A 19,940-nucleotide genomic window follows, 5' to 3' on the forward strand; every position below is an offset into this window, starting at 1 on the left:
TGTTTATAAACAAACTTTGTATCGGTTTTGCACATGGGCAAAACGTGTGCCTTTTATTCCATATGAAGGATAGTATTTTATTATCCCTATCATATTCACTTAGCTGTTGTGTTGCCTTTTCTGGTGGAATCTGGAATATCTAGTTAAAGGGGACCTGTCACCCAGACATAAAAACCTGTATAATTAAAGTCCTTTTCAAATTAAACATGAAATCCAATTTTTTTAAAAAAAAAAAAACATCCATACCTGTTGTAAACTCATTTAAAAATCTCAGCTGTCCATCATATATATTGCCTGCCCCTCCTCTATGCCTTAGGCACTGTAAATGTATTTGTATCTTTGTTACCAATGGGCTTTTCCAGGCTACTAGGGACCTTTCTGCATTTGAGGCAAATACCATACCTGCTGCACTCTAAAATCATTCTAATGGTATATCTAGTATAGGTAAATCTAAAAACAACTGGACTTGCTGAGTAATCATTGAAGACGTTTCACTACTCATCCGAGCAGCTTCTTCAGTTCAACTAATGGTTGGTACTGTAGCTACTAAGCACATACATTGTTCTTAGTCAGGAATAATATGGTCGCTATGAATTTTGGTGAAAGGAAATATCAATGAAAGTGGTCTGGCTCCTGCCCATACTTACCCTTTATGATCTCCATGTTGAGATACCGCAGCATATCGTCCCACATGAGCGCATTCTTGTCATGGTAGTGACTGTTCAAGAAATTCAGCACCTCTTTCACGTGGGAGAGGAACATCTTGCCTAAGTCTCCATTGTTATTGTTCAACCAGGTCTTGGAATCTTGCCCTTCTCCAAGGTGTAAAACCTGCAACGTTCAAAACAAACATTTAAGGCATGTATACGTAGCTCTAACTATGGCTCAACATTCAGGTAAAGTAAGGTAATTGTGGCAGGGTTAAATGTAGTAAATATATATGAACTGAATTCTTTCCTCACCTCGTCACACCCAATGTGGACAAAGCCGGCCATGGGATGGAGGTCTAGAACTTGGCCCAAGATCTTTTTCACCAGCGGCAAGGTCTCTGCATGGTGTGGGTTTATGCTGTTGGGGTATTGCTCCACCTCTCGCAGCGACCTGTAGTTCTCGTGCTTTAGAACATACTGCAAATACAGGAGCAGGAATCAGATATAGGGGATCTGAGCTAAAAAAAAAAGGTGCATCTGTGAGCACTTGCTATTTACATAAATTTTGTATTTTTAGCTGTTTATGAGATAATAGCATTTTTAGACTACTAATAGCAGGATACTGGTTAAACTGAGAGTCAACAGCCCAAGGGTTAACTGTATACAGGAAGGACCACTAAGTTTACCCCTTTAAAGGAAAACTATACCCCCTGCACAATGTAGGTCTCTATAAAAAGATATTGCATAAAACAGCTCATATATGTAAAACTCTGCTTCATATAAATAAACCATTTTCATAATAATATACTTTTTTAGTAGTATGTGCCATTGGGTAATCATAAATAGAAAACTGGCATTTAAAAAAATTAGGGTTGCCCCCGGGATCGTACGATTCACGGTGCACAGAAACAAACCAAACATGTTAGGTAACATGAGCCAATTAAAGGAGAAACAAACCCTTAATAAAAAAAACCCTACCCCCACCCTACATAGACCCGCCTCCCTCCTCCCCCCAGCCTAGCTGCTACCCCGTGCAAATGTCCCAAACTCTTTACTTACCCCTCCGTGCAGATTCTGTCCAGCAGAGTTCGCGGCAGTCATCTTCTTCTCTTCGGTTATCTTCAGAATGAGACTGGCGGAGCGGCGCATGCGCAGTTGGAGCAATTTCTCGTGTCAACTGCACATGCGCCGGAACTCGTGAAAATTGCTGAAGCGCTGGTCTCATTCCGAAGATTACCGAAACGGCTGAAGATGTCGCCCGTGAACTCCGCTGGACAGAATCTGCACGGAGGGGTTTAGTAAAGAGTAAGGGTCATTTGCCCAAGGTAGCAGCTAGGCTGGGGGGAAGAAGGGAGGGAGTAGGGTTTTTTTTTATTATGGGGTTGTTTCTCCTTTAACAGACAGAGTTGTGTCTTTTGCTTCCACACTTCTTCCTGTTACAGTTAGAGCTGCAGTATTTCTGGTCAGGTGATCTCTGAGGCAGCACACAGACCATCACAAAATGGGGGTTCAAGGCAAGAGATGTAAAAGGCCAATAGTTACTTAAATATTGATACCAGTTTGGGAAGATTTTTTTCAATATGCCACTTAATTTGATATAAACAATCTATTGCTTAAATATCCATTTTGGAGGTAAGATTTTCCTTTAAAGGACCCCGATATCTGGCTATGGAATTCCGGTCATGGTTAAAAGAGGTAAAAGATATTAATACAGCGCCAACATGAAAAAAAAGTAATGCTTCTTGCACAGTATGTTCTCTGATGATGGGTTAGCTAGGGGGCGATGTTGCCAAGCTTTGTCTGGTTTCAGCCACAAAATCAGCAGGTCAGCCTTCTAACCAATGAATCACGAGGAATGGGGGAGTGACATTAATTACAGTGATATATGATATTATTTACATTGAGGTCACGGTACATGATATTTACAGTGAGATTCCAGTATATCATATTAATATTGAGGTCATAATACATAATGATGCTATAGGCTCATCTATTAGCTATATATATTGCCTCGTGATTTGTGAGAAGTGAGACTGACAGAATTATGATTCCTGGCCCTGAGAGAGGCCTTGTTACAGAGTGGGTACACATGATTGTGTAGAATGACACCTGTTATCCAGAATGCTCGGGGACCTGGGGTTTTCCAGATAACGGATCTTTCCATAATTTGGATCTTCATACCTTATGTCTACTAGAGAATCACGTACGTAAGCATTAAATACACCCAACAGGCTGGTTTTGCTTCCAATAAGGATTAATTATATCTTAGTTTGGATCAAGTACAAGCTACTGTTTTATTATTACACAGAAACTTATCGAGGGGTAAGTAAAATAGGGGCATTTGCCCGGGGTAACACTTAGGTTGGGGGGAAGGAGGGGGGTCTATGTAGGGTAGGGGGGTAGGGTTTTTAAGTTTAGTGTTGAATTCTCCTTTAAAGTTAAATGTTAAAAAAAACCCTACCCCCCTACCCTACATAGACCCACCTCCCCCCCAGGCTTGTGCCTTGAGATTTTAGTTTTTAATAAAACTTCTTAGTAATTATATCGATCCATGTCAGGCTCTTTTGATCTTCTTTTGATCAGAAGAAGAAAGCAAAGAATTAAAAAAATATATAATGAAGACCAATTGAAAGGTGGCTGGAAACTAGCCATTCGATAACATACTAAAAGTTAACTTAAACGTGAACCACTCCTTTAAAGGAGAACTAAACCCTAAACATAAAAAAACCCTACCCCCTACCATACATTGACGCCCCTCCCTCCTCCCCCCAACCAAAATGTTACCCCGGTCAAATGCCCCTAACATTTTACTTACCCCTCGGTGCAGATTCAGGCATCGGAGTTCATGGGCAACATCTTCAGCCAATTCAGTAATCTTCGCAATGAGACCAGCACTTCGCAATTTTCGTGAGTTTTGCGCAGTTGTCGCGAGACGGAAAATTGCTCCAACTGCGCATGCGCCTCCACGCTGGTCTCATTCTGTAGATTTCCAAAGAGAAGAAGATGGCGCCCGTGAACTCCAATGTCTGAATCTGCACTGAGGGGTAAGTACAACGTTAGGGGCATTAGGGGTAACACTTAGGCTGGGGGGGAGGAGGGAGGGTGGTCAATGTACAGTAGGGGTTTTTCAAGTTTAGTTTTAGTTCTCCTTCAAAGGGGTGGTTCACGTTTAAGTTAACTTTAGTATCGTGTTTATTATCACCATTTCACCCAGTTACAGAGTGAATACTGAACAAACACTACCTACATAACGACTGCCACAATGTTGAGATGTGCTCCATAAAAAAATGTAGTTCTGCATTAAATACCCAGGTGTGACCACTTCTGGGGAGACATATAAAATAAAACAATATATAAACTCTAAATATAAAAATTTTATAGAACTCATCTTATATCCCTGTTAAAAAAGTCTCAAACAATATGTGAGACAAACAAGGTGCACCCTTACAGGAACAGTTCAGTATACAAATAAAACTGGGTAAATCAATAGGCTGTGCAAAATAGGGCACAAAAGCTTTGGGGGAGCCAGAAGAGTACCTTTCCCTGGCAAACAGGTAGCAGTTAAAGTATGTTATAAATTGGCTAATTCCAAGCAACCTTTCAATTGGTCTTCATTATTTATTTTTTATAGTTTTTTTAATAATTGGCTTTCTTCTTCTATCAAAAGAAGATCAAAAGTGCCTGACATGGAACAGAAAGTTGCTGAAACATGGATCAAAACAGCAAATACAAAAACACAAAAAAACAGGAAATGTGACATTCATTAAACCTTGCTGATTATCAGAAGAATGTGTAACAGCTCACCTGACTAGTAAATCCTGCTCCTATAAAAGCTCTAATTACAAAGGCAATGATCATCATTAACCTTCATGAACAAAGTGGTGAACAACACACTCCTAGCTGAAAATCAGCTGCCTGTATCTCATGGCTCAAATATAGGGATCAGTAACTGATGTGCCTTTAAGGGTCAGGGCACACGCTCAGATTCGGGGAGATTAGTCGTCCGGCGATAAATCTCCTCTTGACGGGGTGACTAATCTCCCCGAACTGCCTCTCACCGGCTACAATCTAAGTCACCGGCGGGATGACACTTGGAGAGCTTTGTTTTCCAAAGTTGCCTCACGAGGAAACTTCGGGCGACTTTGGAAAACTCATCGATCCGAGAAGAAGCGATTTGTCGCCGGGCAACAAATCTCCACGAATCTGAGCGTGTGCCCTGACCCTAAAAGCTCAGGTTCTAAAGCTGTAAAACCACAAGCAAAGGAGGTAGAGAGGCTTGGAATTTGAAAGATAAATAGGGAAGTTCAGCAACACCAGTGCTCATAAATTGGTATATTGCTACATTCAAGCGATAATGTAACCGTCTTACACAAACTGGACCATCACAACATAATCAATACAATTACAGGTATGGGAACTGTTATCCGAATTGCCTGTGACTTGGGGTTTTATGGATAAGGGATCTTTCCGTAATTTAGATCTTCATACCTTAAAGTGATACTGACAGGTTCCTATAAAAATAGGAACCTATCGGTATCAATAAAAAGAAGCTGCACGACAAATATAAGTAGCTAAAGGCCCCCCAAAGCCATCATCAGCCCGGCAAACCTTAGTAAATGAGACCCTCCAACACCATTAAATCGTCTTCCTGAGTTGTTTCAGACACGCTGGGCTGGGGGCAGCGCAATCCCTCCATAGGTTAAATATAAATGAAAACAGGACTCCAGCCTATGGAAGGATCGCATCGCCCCCAGCCCAGCATGACTGAAACAACTCAGCAAGACGATTTCATGGTGTTGGAGGGTCGCCGTTACTAAGGTTTGCCGGGCTGGGGTGGTTTGGGGGCTTTTAGCTGCTTATATTTCTCGTGCAGCTTCTTTTCACACGGTCCTATTTTTGTATCCCCTTAGTCTACTAGAAAATCATGTAAACATTAAAGGAACAGTAACACTAAAAAAAATTGTTTTAAAGGAATGACAATATAATATACTATTGCCCTGCACTGGTAAAACTGATGTTTTGCTTCAGAAACACTACTATAGTTCATATAAATAAGCTGCTGTGTAACAATGGGGGCTCAAGTTACACAGTAGACAATCTCTGTAGAACATAATGGTGTCTGTTATCCACTATTTTAACCTGTGCCATATAGACTTTTTTCAATATCCGCCATTGCTACACTGCAGCTTGTCTATATGAACTATAGGAGTGTTTCTGTAGCAAACAGATCAGTTTTACCAGTGCAGGGCAACACTACATGATATTTTCATTAATTTCAAACACTTTCATTTTTTGGTGTTACTGCTCCTTTAAGGGAAGATTATTCAAGGGTTGAATTAAAAATTAGAATTTGAAATTACGTATTTTCTAATTTTTTTTATAGTCAAAACTGTCAAATTCAACTAATAAAATTCATTAGAGTTTAAAAAATTAGATTTTATTAATAAATTTCGATTGGTCAAATTTATGGGAGTTTTAAAAAACTCACATGAATTCGAAATTCGACCCTCGATAAATTTGCCTTAAAATAAACCCAATAGGCTGTTTTGCTTCCAATAAAGATGAATTATATCTTCGTTTGGATCAAGTACAAGGTACTGTTTTATTATTACAGAGAAATAGGAAATCTATTTTAAAAATCTGGGTTATTTGAGTATAATGGAGTCTTTGGGAGATGGTCTTCCATTAATTCAGAGCTTTTCTGGATAACGGGTTTCCAGATAATGGATCCTATACCTGTACTAAGAAGTTTTATTAAAAACAAAAATCTTAAGGCACAAGCGTGTAGAGTTGTGTACAAGTTGGTAGCACACAGTTCACACTATCATGTTTACTGAAGCACCAAACACTACCTACATAACGACTGCCACAATGTTGAGATGTGCTCCATAAAAAAATGCACTTCTGCATTAAATACCCAGGCGTGACCACTTCTGGGGAGACATGTAAAATAAAAAAATATATAAACTCTTAACTATAAAAACTTAACAGATCTCATCTTATCTCCCTGTTAAAAAAAGTGCAAGACAAACAAGGTGCACCCTTAAAGGAACAGTTCAGTATAAAAATAAAAACTGGGTAAATAGACGGTGCAAAATAAAAAATGTATCTAATATAGTTAGTTAGGCAAAAATGTTATGTATAAAGGCTGGAGTGACTGGATGTCTAACATAATAACCAGAACACTACTTCCTGCTTTTCAGCTCTCTGACCTGTAACCAGCAAGTATCCAATCAGTGACTTGAAGGGGGGCACATGGAACATACATGGGTGTATCTATATATAGGAACCCAAGGGCCTGTGTCTAGGGCAGCAGCTTTTGGGGCATGGCCCTCAGGTCAGGGTAGGGTTGCCACCTTTTCTGGAAAAAAATACCGGCCTTCCTATATATTTATCTTTTTCTTTATTAATAACATTGGAATCAGCCATCATAAAACACTGGCCAGGTGGCAACCCTACGTAAGGGGTGCTGTAAGGTCCGGTGCCTGGGACCTAAATAGAGCCCTGGGATCATAAAGGTTTACTTTTGATCCTTAGTACAGGGTTGGGACCTGTTATCCAGAAGGCTCGGGACCTGGGGTTTTCCGGATAACGGATCTTTCCGTAATTTGGATCTTCATACCTTAAAGGGAAACTATACCCCTCAAACAATGTAGGTCTCTATAAAAAGATATTGCATAAAACAGCTCATATGTAAAACCCTGTTCATGTAAATAAACCATTTTCATAATAATATGTTTTTTTAGTAGTATGTGTCATGGGGTAATCATAAATAGAAAACTGGCATTTTAAAAAATAAGGGCCGCCCCCTGGGATCGTACGATTCATTGTGCACACAAACATACCATGCATGTTAGGTCACATGAGCCAATTAACAGACAGAGTTCTGCCTTTTGCTTCCACACGTCTTCCTGTTACAGTTAGAGCTGCAGTATTTCTGGTCAGCTGATCTCTGAGGCAGCACAGAGACCATCACTAAATGGTGGTTCAAGGTAAGACATGTAAAAGGGCAATATTTACGTAAATATATATTCCAGTTTGGTAAGATTTTTTAATATGCCACATAATATGATATAAACTATCTATTGGGTAAGTGTTCATTTTGGTGGTATTATTTTCCTTTAAAGGAGAAGAAATGGCACCGTACACTTGGGGGTGCCAAATGTTAGGCATCCCCAAGTGATTGTATTTACTTACCTTACGAAGAAAGAGAAAGACGGAAGGGGATCACAAATTTCATTTTAACACTGAACAGTTCCTTTAAAGAGACCATAGGGGAACTTAATTCATTAACAAAAAAAAAACACTTAGGGGGTAATTTACTAAACTCCGAATGCAAAAATTACGAAACAAATCTGTGATTTTTGTTTATAAAATCCGACTTGTAAAAAAATTTCTTTCGGAATTTATCAAACCCAGAGGATGGAAAAGTCAGAATCTGAAAATCCGACATCTCAGACCTGTCGTTCAATGGGAGAAGTCCCAATGATTTTTTTGATGTGCGCTGGGTTCCGTGCATTACTCCGAAGTTTTTGGGTGAAAATTCCGGAAAAATTTGAAAATCGTAAAAATCTGATGGAAAAATCTGAAAAAATCATAAAAATCAGATTTTTTCCCACAAAGCAATTTTTCTGGAAAATGTAATAATAAATAAGCCTAAAAAACCCGATTGGAGTTTGTAGCAAAAAATATTGGGATAAATAACCCCCTAAAAGTGATCTCACTGTAGCAAAACATTTTGAAGAATGTGCAGATAGACTTCTGCAAATTGAAATACACACCGTTTTAGAGGAGGTAGTATTCTCAATAATGATGCAATTAAAAAAAATCCCAAGGAATGAATTGTGAATATATTGTTTTCTGCTATGTTTGAACACTAGCTCTGTAGTATTCTCATAGTGCACCCAAATAAGCTCATAAATTGAGCAGCAAGAATTTGGGTGCTATTATGTATGCAATTCAGAAGGCACAGACGAATACTGCTTTCCAATTATCTTTACAAATAACTATAAAAACACTGAATACAACTCTAAGCAGAACAGAGGGAATGCTGGAACATATCAATCTTACTTCCATATGCCCAAAAGTTTGGATTAGAGGCACCACTTCTAGATTGTTTATTTCTGCCAGGTGTAGTATCTTTTCAATGTCTTCTTTACTGGAAAACAACAAGGCAGGTCAGGAAATAAATACGGAAATAAATACTGGGAACAGAATGGCTTAACGTTTAAAGGGATTCTGTCATCATTTTAATGGGGTTGCTTTATTTCTAAATGACACTGTTTACACTGCAAATAATTCACTCCACAATATACAATTTAATTCCTGAATCAGCAAGTGTATATTTTTTTGTTGTAATATTGGTGTGTAGGTGCATCAGGTCATTTTGCCTGGTCATGTGCTTTCAGAAAGAGCCAGCACTTTAGGATGGAACTGCTTTCTGGCAGGCTGGTGTTTCTCCTACTCAATGTAACTGAATGTGTCTCCGTGGGACCTGGATTTTGCTACTGAGTGCTGTTCTTAGATCTACCAGGCAGCTGTTATCTTGTGTTAGGGAGCTGCTATCTGGTTACCTTCCAATTGTTCTGTTGTTAGGCTCTGGGGGGTGATATCACTCCAACTTGTAGTACAGCAGTAAAGAGTGACTGAAGTTTATCAGAGCACAAGTCACATGAATGGGGGCAGCTGGGAAATTGACAATATGTCTAGCCCCATGTCAGATTTTAAAATACTGAAATATCAATTGACTTTACAGTAATTATCAGTGAAGTAGAGGTTCCAGATATACAATTCTTAGGGTATTTTGCATTTGTATTATAAAGCCCCTTTCCATTGCAGCTCATCTACCTGTAAGCATACGGAGACTTCAGGATTTCTAACTCCCCGCTGAAAGGGAACATGTCTTCATACTCTATGAGCAAGCCGTTGGCCCCCATCTTGGAAAGAAGTGGAAATATCTAAGAAACAGAGAACACGATGGTTAATATAGTACCTGCCTGGGATATGCTACTAACTTTAGCTTGCAGGGGTGGTTTTTTTTATAGAGGAAGCAGACCCTGTGGCTGCAGGGGGCCAAGGAGGTATAGGGGCCCCATGAGGCCCTAATTCATATACAATTTCAATAAGTATTGATAATGATTTACCATACCTGAGTAAACAGCTCTAGAAGGTCTCTTTTTTGTTAGGGATAGCAGCTGCCATATTAGCTTGGCGTGTCATCACTTCCTGCTTGAGTCTCTGCCTGCTCACTCATAGCTCTGGGCTCAGATTACAGCAGGGAGGGGAGGAGGGAAAAGGGAGAGAGGAGCAAACTGAGCATGCTCAAGCCCTAGCCCTGGAGGTTTAAGCTGAAAACAGGAAGTCTGATACAGAAGCCCATGAGTACACAATAGAAGGAAAGAAATGCTGTGTTTGTTTTGACAGAGGAGCAGCATTACTTTGAGGGTTTACTGGTGTATTTATATAGATCTTTCTGATAAAGCTTACTTAATTTTAGCCTTTCCTTCCAGATATAGAAAAAATGGCTCATGGCACATGGGCCAGAATATCCCACTCCTTTGTATGCAAGGCAACTTCCTACAAGCATAGGTGTACACATGTCAGGTGATTAGTGGGGTAATAGAAAAAACACTGATTATTCTTTATGGGTTTGTGTGGGGGCACCAGGTTTTACTCCCAAAATTCAGAGCAGGATATTGTTTGGCAGCCCATATGATTGGCTGTATCACTTCTGTTCTTGGCTTAGACTGGACAAGTTGGCTCTAAGTGGGAATAGGAAGAAAGAATGCCGCACAGTTGAGAAGCAGGTGATGGAGAGATGCAGTTGGTCAGGGAGCTGGGGTTCTCTACACTGGCCCAAAAAACTAAAGCAACCAATGGGCGGGGGGTAATACTTTAACCCCCTTTAAAGTTGCAGAAACATCATATTCCCTGCAGAATTTTATCTTTTGTGCATTCTCTCACCTGTTCCAAGTAAGAAACCTTTGGGGCGGCTCCTTTAAGGTCCAAGTGAACGAGTCTCATTTGAATGCCACTGAAATCCTTGGTGACGCTCTTCTTCTGTACCGGAATGTTTTCTTCCACTGGAGCGTTTTCTTCCATCTCGGTTGGTGGCTCGGGAGGAAGTTCCTGCTTGTCCGAATTCAACTGGGATTCACCTTCCTTTCCCCAAAAATAGTCGTCTTTCCTTTCTTTTGGTGACTTCTCTTCTATCCCCTGAGGAGCTGCTATAGTGTGGGGTTTTCTACACAAACGTTAAGAAAGAAGCAGCATAATGTCATTTTATTCCAGTTATTCCAACTGAGTACTTGCAGCACTGGTGCTCAATTCTGTAGTTCAATGTCACATCGAAGATATGTCCATACCATCAAACATTACCAGTTCACAAATAGGGGCAATTTAGGGCATATCACCCAAAAACTGATCCAAAACTCTGCCTAATTACTGGTTAGCTATACGCCCCCTAATTGGACTGCCACATGCAAATCTGCCCAAAGACTCCCTTTCTGGGAAAATCCACCTCTTTCAGGTCTGCAAATTGAAACTAAATAGACCCCATGCAACATGATCAAGCACATAATATTGTGAAAGGAGGGTTAGTTGGTTTTAAAGGATAAGTAAACCTTTAAAGTAGGGATGCACTGAATCCACTATTTCGGATTCGACCGAACCCCCGAATCCTTCACAAAAGATTTGGGCGAATACCGAACCGAATCCAAATCTTAATTTGCATATGCAAATCCAAGATTCAGTTCGGGATTCGGCCAGGATTCTGGCTTTTTCAGCAGGATTCGAATTTGGCCGAATCCTTCTGCCCGGCCAAACTGAATCTTAATTTGCATATGCAAATTAGGGGTGGGAAGGGGAAAACATTTGTACTTCCTTGTTTTGTGACAAAAAGTCACGCAAGTTCCCTCCCCGCCCCTAATTTGCATATGCAAATTAGGATTCGGATTCGGTTCGGCCTGGCAGAAGGATTCAGCCAAATCCTGCTGAAAAGGGTCGAATACCGAGCAGCCTCTTTCTTTCTCCTGACAACTTCCTTGACTACTTGGTGGTCAGACTGGTCAGAAACTGACAAGCAGGTGGCGCTGTTGTAACAAAATTCGTTAATATTAACAGAATATGTATCCCTTAATATCTTGGAATATAAAACAAAATAAAGAATGAATATAAATAACAAAAGTGCTTAGAAGAGCACCCTCATCAATTTTACATTCACTTATTTTAGAGGTTTACTTATCCTTTTTAAAGGGCAAATACAATGGCATAGTTTACCTTTGTCTGGTAACCCCTAGCAGTCAATCAGATACTTCCATACATAATGCTGGGCATGCATAGAAAAATGTGCAAGTTGCTATGGGTTACAGGACTAAGCCCACTGGCAAGTGTCACTCCTACACAGCACCAATAAGGAACAAGTGACAAAACCAATGTTCTACCAGGCAGATTTCTCCCGTGTGAGTACATACCTGCTTTTATATGCAAACTTGATTACAGCCAAACTCACAATTAGCAGAACTCCTATACGAAGCAGAGGAATCTTGTTCCTTGGAGCCATCACTATGGAGATAAAAAATAATTGGGGGGAGTCAAACCATAGTTAAAATCATACCATCCTTCAAGATGAATTGCAAGTTTGAGTTTGTGTCCTATCACAATACAGGTATGGCACCTGTTATCCAGAATGCTCAGGACCTGGGGTTTTCCGGATAATGGATCTTTCCGTAATTTGGGTCTTCGTCCCTTAAGTCTACTAGAAAATCATGTAAACATTAAATAAACCCAATAGGCTGGTTTTGCTTCCAATAAGGATTAACTATATCTTAGTTGGGATCAAATACAAGCTACTGTCATTTTAAAAATTTGGATAATTTGTATAAAATGGAGTCTATGATAGACAGCCTTTCCATAATTCAGAGCTTTCTGGATAACGGGTTTCCTGATAACTGATCCTATCCCCGTATATGTTGCAAAGCGAAGTGAAGGAAGCAGAGGCCAAAACTCTTTCCAGTATTAGAAGTGGAAGAGCCGCAGGCAGCGGGAATTCGAAAGGAGAATTTTTAAAGGAGAAATGGGGAGGCACATTTATCAAAGGTCCAATTTCGAATTTGTGTGAGTTTTTAAAAACTCCCATTAATTCGTAATTCGACCAATCGAAATGTATTAAAAAAAATCTAAACTCGAATGAATTAAATTGACCTGAAAACTCAAATCCGAAGAAACCGAGGAAGGCTGCAAACAACTCTAAATTGATCCCTGGACGTCTCCCATTGACTCAAACAGCAATTCGGCAGGTTTTTGCTGGCGAATAGTCAAATTCGAATTCTTAAAGGCCCAGAGTAGGATAAATCTCGAAAATCTAATTCAAATGTTTTTAAAAATTTTAATCGAAATTGAATTCTCCCTAAACTCCCTAGTCGAATTTGACAGTTTTGACCATAAAAAATTTGAAAATTTTAATTTTCAATTCGACCCTTAAATCAGGTCGTCTGCCAATGACCTGCTATGGGGATGGGGGTTATTGACCAAACCAAATCCACCCAACCTGCAGGTTTACAGGCTGCTTCCCGCACCTCTGCAGCAAACATGTTTGGTTTAAAAGGGGTGAGTTGGCAACCTTAGGTGCACCACAGTCTTCTGCCAAATAGTGATGCCTGAGTTGACAAAATGTTCTCCAGTGCCAACCCTAACCTGCCCAGTTCTAAGCCCATGCAACCCAACTCAATGCAACCCAACTCAATGCAACCCAACTCAATGCAAACCCAACTCAATGCAGCCCAACTCAATGCAGCCCAACTCAATGCAGCCCAACTCAATGCAGCCCAACTCAATGCAACCCAACTCAATGCAACCCAACTCAATGCAACCCAACTCAATGCAGCCCAACTCAATGCAGCCCAACTCAATGCAGCCCAACTCAATGCAACCCAACTCAATGCAGCACAACTCAATGCAGCCCAACTCAATGTTACCCAACTCAATGCAACCCAACTCAATGCAACCCAACTCAATGGTTTGCCATTGCTTTTAATAACATGCACTCTCCACCCCTCTAGATATGTCAGGGATGGAAAGCACATAGCAGATAACTGGAGGGGTCAAGAAAGGGCAGAACCCACATTACTGAAGGGGCTGAATAATGTCACCATTAGTGAAAGGGAAGGTTGTCTGCCAATGACCTGCTATGGGGATGAGGGTTATTGACCAAACCAAATCCACCCAACCTGCAGGTTTACATGTCATGCACTAAATTCACTCTACAATGAACTTGCAATAGAATCACAGTATTAATTTCCCATACATACATAACAAAAAGAATCTCCTGTTTTAGCCTTGGGCTCATTTATCAACGGTGCCAGTTCTGATAGTGACAGAGGAATATGTTTTGACCAGTTAACTCCAAGGGGCAGATTCCCTAAAGGGCGAAGTGGCTAACGCAGGCGCCAATTCGCTAGCGTTCGTTCGCACTCTATCGCCAGGTGACTTAAAGGAGAAGGAAACCCCCTCCCTCCTCCCCCCTGGCCTACCTGTCCCCCTGGGCAATGTACGGATGTACTGCGCATGCGACGAATGTCACAAAGTTTTCTGATTTCACTTCGTGACATTCGGCGCATGCACAGTAGATCCGTACCGGTAAATGTTCCTACTGTGCATGCTCCAGAAGACGCCGGTCAAAGCAGGAAGAAGACGCGCGTGGGAGAAGATGGCGACTGTGAACTCCGTAGAAAGGACCTGCGCAGAGTGGTGAGTAACAAGTTAGGGGTATTTGCCCAGGGGGACAGGTAGGCCAAGGGGGAGGAGGGAGGGAGGGGCAACACAGGGAAGGGGTTTGGGCCCAGGAGGTTTCCTTCTCCTTTAACGCTCTGTCGAACGATCAAAGTGTTAAAAAGCAGCTAGATCTCATATCCCGTGACCCAAAAATGCATTAAAGTTCCAAAAACATGGGTGACTTTTCCTTTTTTTAAGCAGGATTGACTGCAAAAGTCCTAACTTAGACTTTTTTTTTGGGTAACCGGTTGGTCACCCAAAAAAAAATATGCAACATTCATTTTACAGTGAGCTCATGTGTAGGCCATTATATTAACTCTCTTGTCTTTATTAAGGTTCCCTGGACATTTGTAATGAAAAATGGTAACTTCAAGCATTTGCAGCAACATTTATAATAAAGACGTTCATACAACTTTAAATTTCCCAAGGTATGCAAATTGACCTGAGCGCAAGATCACTAGTGAATTTTCGCGAGCCACAAATGAACGCTAGCACATCTTTGCTATGAAATACTCGCACTGCCGAAGTAACGCTAGCAAAAAGTCGCCAGCGTTCGATGCCCGGGACGAAGCTTCGCATTTTAGTGAATTAGCGTGTTCATAGTGCATTTGAATTGGTGCGAGGGGTGCGAAGCTGATGCTGGCGAAGATTCTCCCGTTAGTGAATCTGCCCCAATGATAAATTACAAGCTAGGATTTGACTGGCTGCAAATCCAGCACCTACACTAGTGTTTATAATAATATTGGCTCTTTTGTACAAAAAAAAGTAAAACCGACTTCTGCTTCACTGCTTCAAGAGTCAAGAAAAGAAAAAGAGAAAGGGACTGACGGATACTGCTTTCATTTACACTTACAAATAAAACCAGTGAAAATATGTAATGAATGTACACTTGAAAGTTGCTCAGACTTCCATTCTCTTTCACTAAGCCACGAATAGTTTTTGGGTGGAGTTCCCCTTTAAACAGGCTGCCAAGTTATTCACAGGCAACAAACAATAAGAGACTGCTGAGACTACGCTAATGGACACGAACATACTACAGTTTTTTTTTAGTTTTTAAAGGCCAGTCCTGAATACGATAACAAAGTACACAGTCTGCGACAATAGGACTGGAAGGCTGGGAGGTTTAGTACATATAAGATGACAATGTGAGTCTCACTTTCCTGGAAAGTCACAGCCTTAGTTCCATATGCCGGGTGCTGGCAGCTGCTCAAAACTGCTGCTTATGGCACAGGCTAATTAAAAAGTTTTTATATAATTATGCTTCTTATTACCCATGATGCATTGTTTTTTTTAGCACCCGTACAGAAAAACTCTGGCAAATTGACATACACCCACAGCTCTGAGAAGGGAGCATTATGGGAGCTGTAGTTCTACAACAGCTGAATGTTCAATAAGTGACTTGCCTCATTGAAATTGTAAATACTTACATATCAAATCCACTTCAGATTACTTATCAAAGGAAATGGCTGCTTAGAAACCACTGCAGCCTGCATCTGTGCTGTTCAGACCCCCCCCCCATATAGATATCACAGTATTAGAAGGGTCTGCTTCCTTTATAGTTATGCCCCCGATGATCAGAAAAGAGGAAACCCCTCCTGGGGCAGCGACTTTGATTTTAAATGTTCCTGCATTTTACATTGTAAATGTTTTTTTTTTGTAATTCCAGCAATTCATGCAGCAATCACTGATTGTAGTAGGTTGTGCAAGTGACATATCATAGAGGCCCTATAGTGTTACATTTAGGTGCAGATTTATCAAGGGTCGAATTGAAAATTTAAATTTTAAAATTAGAATTGTGAGTTTATTTTAGTGTAATTAGGAATAGTCCAAATTAGATTCAAATTTTAAAAAAAATGGTGTACTGTCCCTTTAAGAATTAAAATTTGAGTATTCGCCATGCCAAATTCGTGTTTTAGCTTATGGGGGACCTCCTACAATCAATTTGGAGTCATTTAGTGGACTTTTGGGAAAAAAATTATTTCAAAAAGAATTTTTTTTCAAAAAGAAAAAAAAATTTTTTTTTTGGGATGAAAAACCTCGAATCGATTCACCCATTTTTAAAAAATTAGATTTTTTTTTTTTTTTAATAAATTTCGGTTAGTGTTTTTTTTTTTTTTTTCAAATTTCAAGTTTATAGGAGTTGATGGGAGTTTTTAGAAACTCCCATAAACTTGAAATTCAAATTTTGAATTTTCGAGTTTTTTATGGCCAAAACTGTCAAATTAAACTAGGGAGTTATCCAAATTAGATTAGAGTTTTTTTTAAAAAAAAATCTAATTAAATTTTCGAGATTAATCATACTCTGGCCCTTTAAGAAGTCTAATTCGAATATTCGCCACCTAAAACCTGCCGAATGTCTGTATAAGTCAATGGGAGACGTCCAGGGATCAATTTGGTGATGTTTGCAGCATTCCTGCAAGTCTTTTAAACTCAAATTGAATTTGATTCGTGTTTTCAGGTCGATCCCATTCACCTGAGTTTAGCAAATTACATTTTTACAATATTTTGTGATTGGTTGAATTTCGAGTTCATGGGAGTTTTAAAAAACTCCCATGAATTTGAAATTCTTGAAAAATTTGCCTCTAATAGGTGCATGACTGTATGCAAAATATGCATCTTCTTAGTACAGGTATGGGACCTCATATCCAGAATGCTCGGGAGCATGGGGTTTCCTGATAACTGATCTTTCTGTAATTTGGATCTCCATACCTTAAAGGGGTCCTGTCATCGGAAAATATGTTTTTTTCAAAACGCATCAGTTAATAGTGCTACTCCAGCAGAATTCTGTCAATTTCCCTGCTGCCCCTGGTCATGTGACTTGTGCCTGCACTTTAGGATAGAAATGCTTTCTGGCAGGCTGCTGTTTTTCCTTCTCAATGTAACTGAATGTGTCTCAGTGAGACATGGGTTTTTACTATTGAGTGCTGTTCTTAGATCTATCATCAGACAGCTGTTATCTTGTGTTAGGGAGCTGTTATCTGGTTACCTTCCCATTGTTCTTTTGTTTGGCTGCTGTGGGGAAAAAAGGGAGGGGGTGATATCACTCCAACTTGCAGTACAGCAGTAAAGAGTGATTGAAGTTTATCAGAGCACAAGTCACATGACTGGGGGCAGCTTGGAAACTGACAATATGTCTAGCCCCATGTCAGATTTCAAAATTGAATATAAAAAAATCTGTTTGCTCTTTTGAGAAATGAATTTCAGTGCAGAATTCTGCTGGAGCAGCACTATTAACTGATGTGTTTTAAATAAAAAAATGTTTTCCCATGTCAGTATCCCTTTAAGTCTACTAGAAAATCATGTAAACATTAAATAAACCCAAGAGGCTGGTTTAGCTTCCAACAAGGATTAATTATATCTTAAGATGGCCATAGATGTTGAGATTTTTAAAATATCCGATCGTCATCGTGAGACCACGATTTTCTCGGAACAATCGTACGAATTGTCCATCAACTAAAAAGACCAATTTGCCAGGAAAACAAAAGGGAGCTGCCTGCTTGGCCCTGCAAACATAGATAGATTGCACTGGGGCCGACAAAGATTTTTTTACCTGGCTGATCAATTTCCTGACAGATGTCGGCCGAAAAAACGTAAGATGTTCGATCGTCCGAATCCCACTAACCGCACGATAATTTCGAAGGATCGGTCGGACTTCCCTAAAATCGGTCATTCAGCAAGAGAAATCTTTGCGTCTATGGGGAGCTTTAGTTGGGATCAAGTACAGGCTACTGTTTTATTATTACAGAGAAAAAGGAAATCATTTTTAAAAAATGTGGATTATTTCATTATCATGGAGACGGTCTTTCCGTAATTCTGAGCCTTCTGGAAAACAGGTTTCCGGATAACGGATCCCATACCTTTATGTTAAACGTCTCAAATTCACGAATAATAACATTCACAGGGGAATTTCTGGGAACACGAGGACAGAATTTGGGTGTAAAATCAGGGATAAGCACCCATTGAATTATATTACAAATTGTAGAGGTGGTGGTTAATAATAATAGGTCCAATGCGCAGAACTTTACTGCAAAACTCAAGTGCTTTATTGTGTCACGACATGTTTCGAGCTGGGCTCTTTCTCAAGTGAATATAGGTTCACTGGACCGAAGCCGTGGTTATAAGTTCACCTACTGAATCGATAGTTACTTGATATTACAAATTGGTGGGACCACAAACAAAACAGTGTAAAATGTGGGGAAAACTCAAAATCAGGGTCTGTAAAATTAAGGTTTTACTATATTTGCGTAGCGGCAACATCTACACAGACATATAGTGACCTGGCTGGAATTGAACCTAGGGCCAGCTCTGTAAGGCAGCAGTGATAACCATTGAGCCACTAGTCCTCTGAACACTACTTGTGAGCAACATAATAAACAATGGTGCCTCTACCAGGAGTCAAGACTCTCTACTACTACTACTGGGGGACCCCAGAGCCAATGTTGTAAGCAGAATTATAATTCCTGACGGTGCCCAATGGAGTCCCATTTATAGGAAGCTCACTCTGTATCATTATTCAGAATTTCCATGAATTACCTACCTTGGTATCCTTCTATGTTAATGTGGGGCACTGAAGCTCAGTGAATCCTCACTCCTTGACTGTCCTCTGTCACTGGTTGAGAGCACAGATAACTGTCGCACAGCAGGAAGTGCAAGGAGCAGACACAAGTACAACTCGAATTTCCTGCTTTCACTCCTGTGTGCTACGGTTACTTACAATAATCAGTGATGAAAGACCGACTCCGCCTTACCAATATACATTCATTACATATTTTCATTGGATTTAACTCTGTGTTTAAAGGCAAGTGTAATTGTGCAAGCAGTTCCCCTTTAACGATGCAGGTACATCCAGAGATAAAAAAAAATAAAAAGGAACAAGCACGTAACCATGCATGTATATACTAGTCTTATAGACTCTTATAATACACAAAAGCCATGAATAGCTTGTAAATTATATCCTTATAAACGGTGAGTTCTGATGTCATCAGTTATAAACGGTGAGTTCTGATGTCATTTCTGTCACATGACTCAGTGAAACTTGTGTATTATAATAAATAAAGTACCCCCAGTTGCAAAATATGAGGATATTAGAAGTTACCTTGGAGTTCCATGTCCTGTATAAAAACACTCGGCCTTCGGCCTCGTGTTTTTATATGGTCATGAAACTCCTCGGTAACTTATAATATCCTTATATTTTACAAGAGGGGGTACTTTATTCACTATATAAACTCACCCCTTAAAGAGATACTGACTAGTGATGTGCGGGCCGACCCGATACCCGCGGGCAGGTTTGGGCTGACCTTGCACGCTTCTTCGCAGGTGGCTCTTCTCCTGCTCTCCCCGCCCACCACCGTCATATTCCGACTTCCGGGTTCGTCTTTTATGGAAGCTGCGCCTGCTCGCACCCGCCCCTTTTGTGACATCATCAGCGGGGCGGGTCTATAAAAGCAAACCGGAAGTGGGCGGGCGCTGGCTAAGGGAGAGCGAGTTATGGTCGGTTGCGGGTCGGGGAAATCCCGACCC

General features: G+C 40.3%; 1 protein-coding gene across 1 annotated transcript in view; it reads right to left on the reverse strand.

The window, feature by feature from the left end:
- The window catches only part of hexdl.S (hexosaminidase D like S homeolog), a 31,898-nt gene extending 12,812 nt beyond the window's left edge, over nucleotides 1-19,086 (reverse strand). Inside the window, exons 1-7 of the mRNA XM_018239286.2 lie at nucleotides 18,958-19,086; nucleotides 12,122-12,212; nucleotides 10,614-10,893; nucleotides 9,498-9,607; nucleotides 8,721-8,808; nucleotides 963-1,127; nucleotides 648-831 (exon numbers count right to left, since the gene is read on the reverse strand). Coding sequence (XP_018094775.1) covers nucleotides 648-831; nucleotides 963-1,127; nucleotides 8,721-8,808; nucleotides 9,498-9,607; nucleotides 10,614-10,893; nucleotides 12,122-12,210 — 916 coding nt within the window. The 5' untranslated portion in view covers nucleotides 12,211-12,212; nucleotides 18,958-19,086. The remainder of the gene's footprint in view (nucleotides 1-647; nucleotides 832-962; nucleotides 1,128-8,720; nucleotides 8,809-9,497; nucleotides 9,608-10,613; nucleotides 10,894-12,121; nucleotides 12,213-18,957) is intronic.
- Between the last annotated feature and the right edge of the window lie 854 nt (nucleotides 19,087-19,940).

Source organism: Xenopus laevis, chromosome 9_10S (assembly GCF_017654675.1).
Source record: "Xenopus laevis strain J_2021 chromosome 9_10S, Xenopus_laevis_v10.1, whole genome shotgun sequence".
Lineage (NCBI taxonomy): Eukaryota > Metazoa > Chordata > Amphibia > Anura > Pipidae > Xenopus > Xenopus laevis.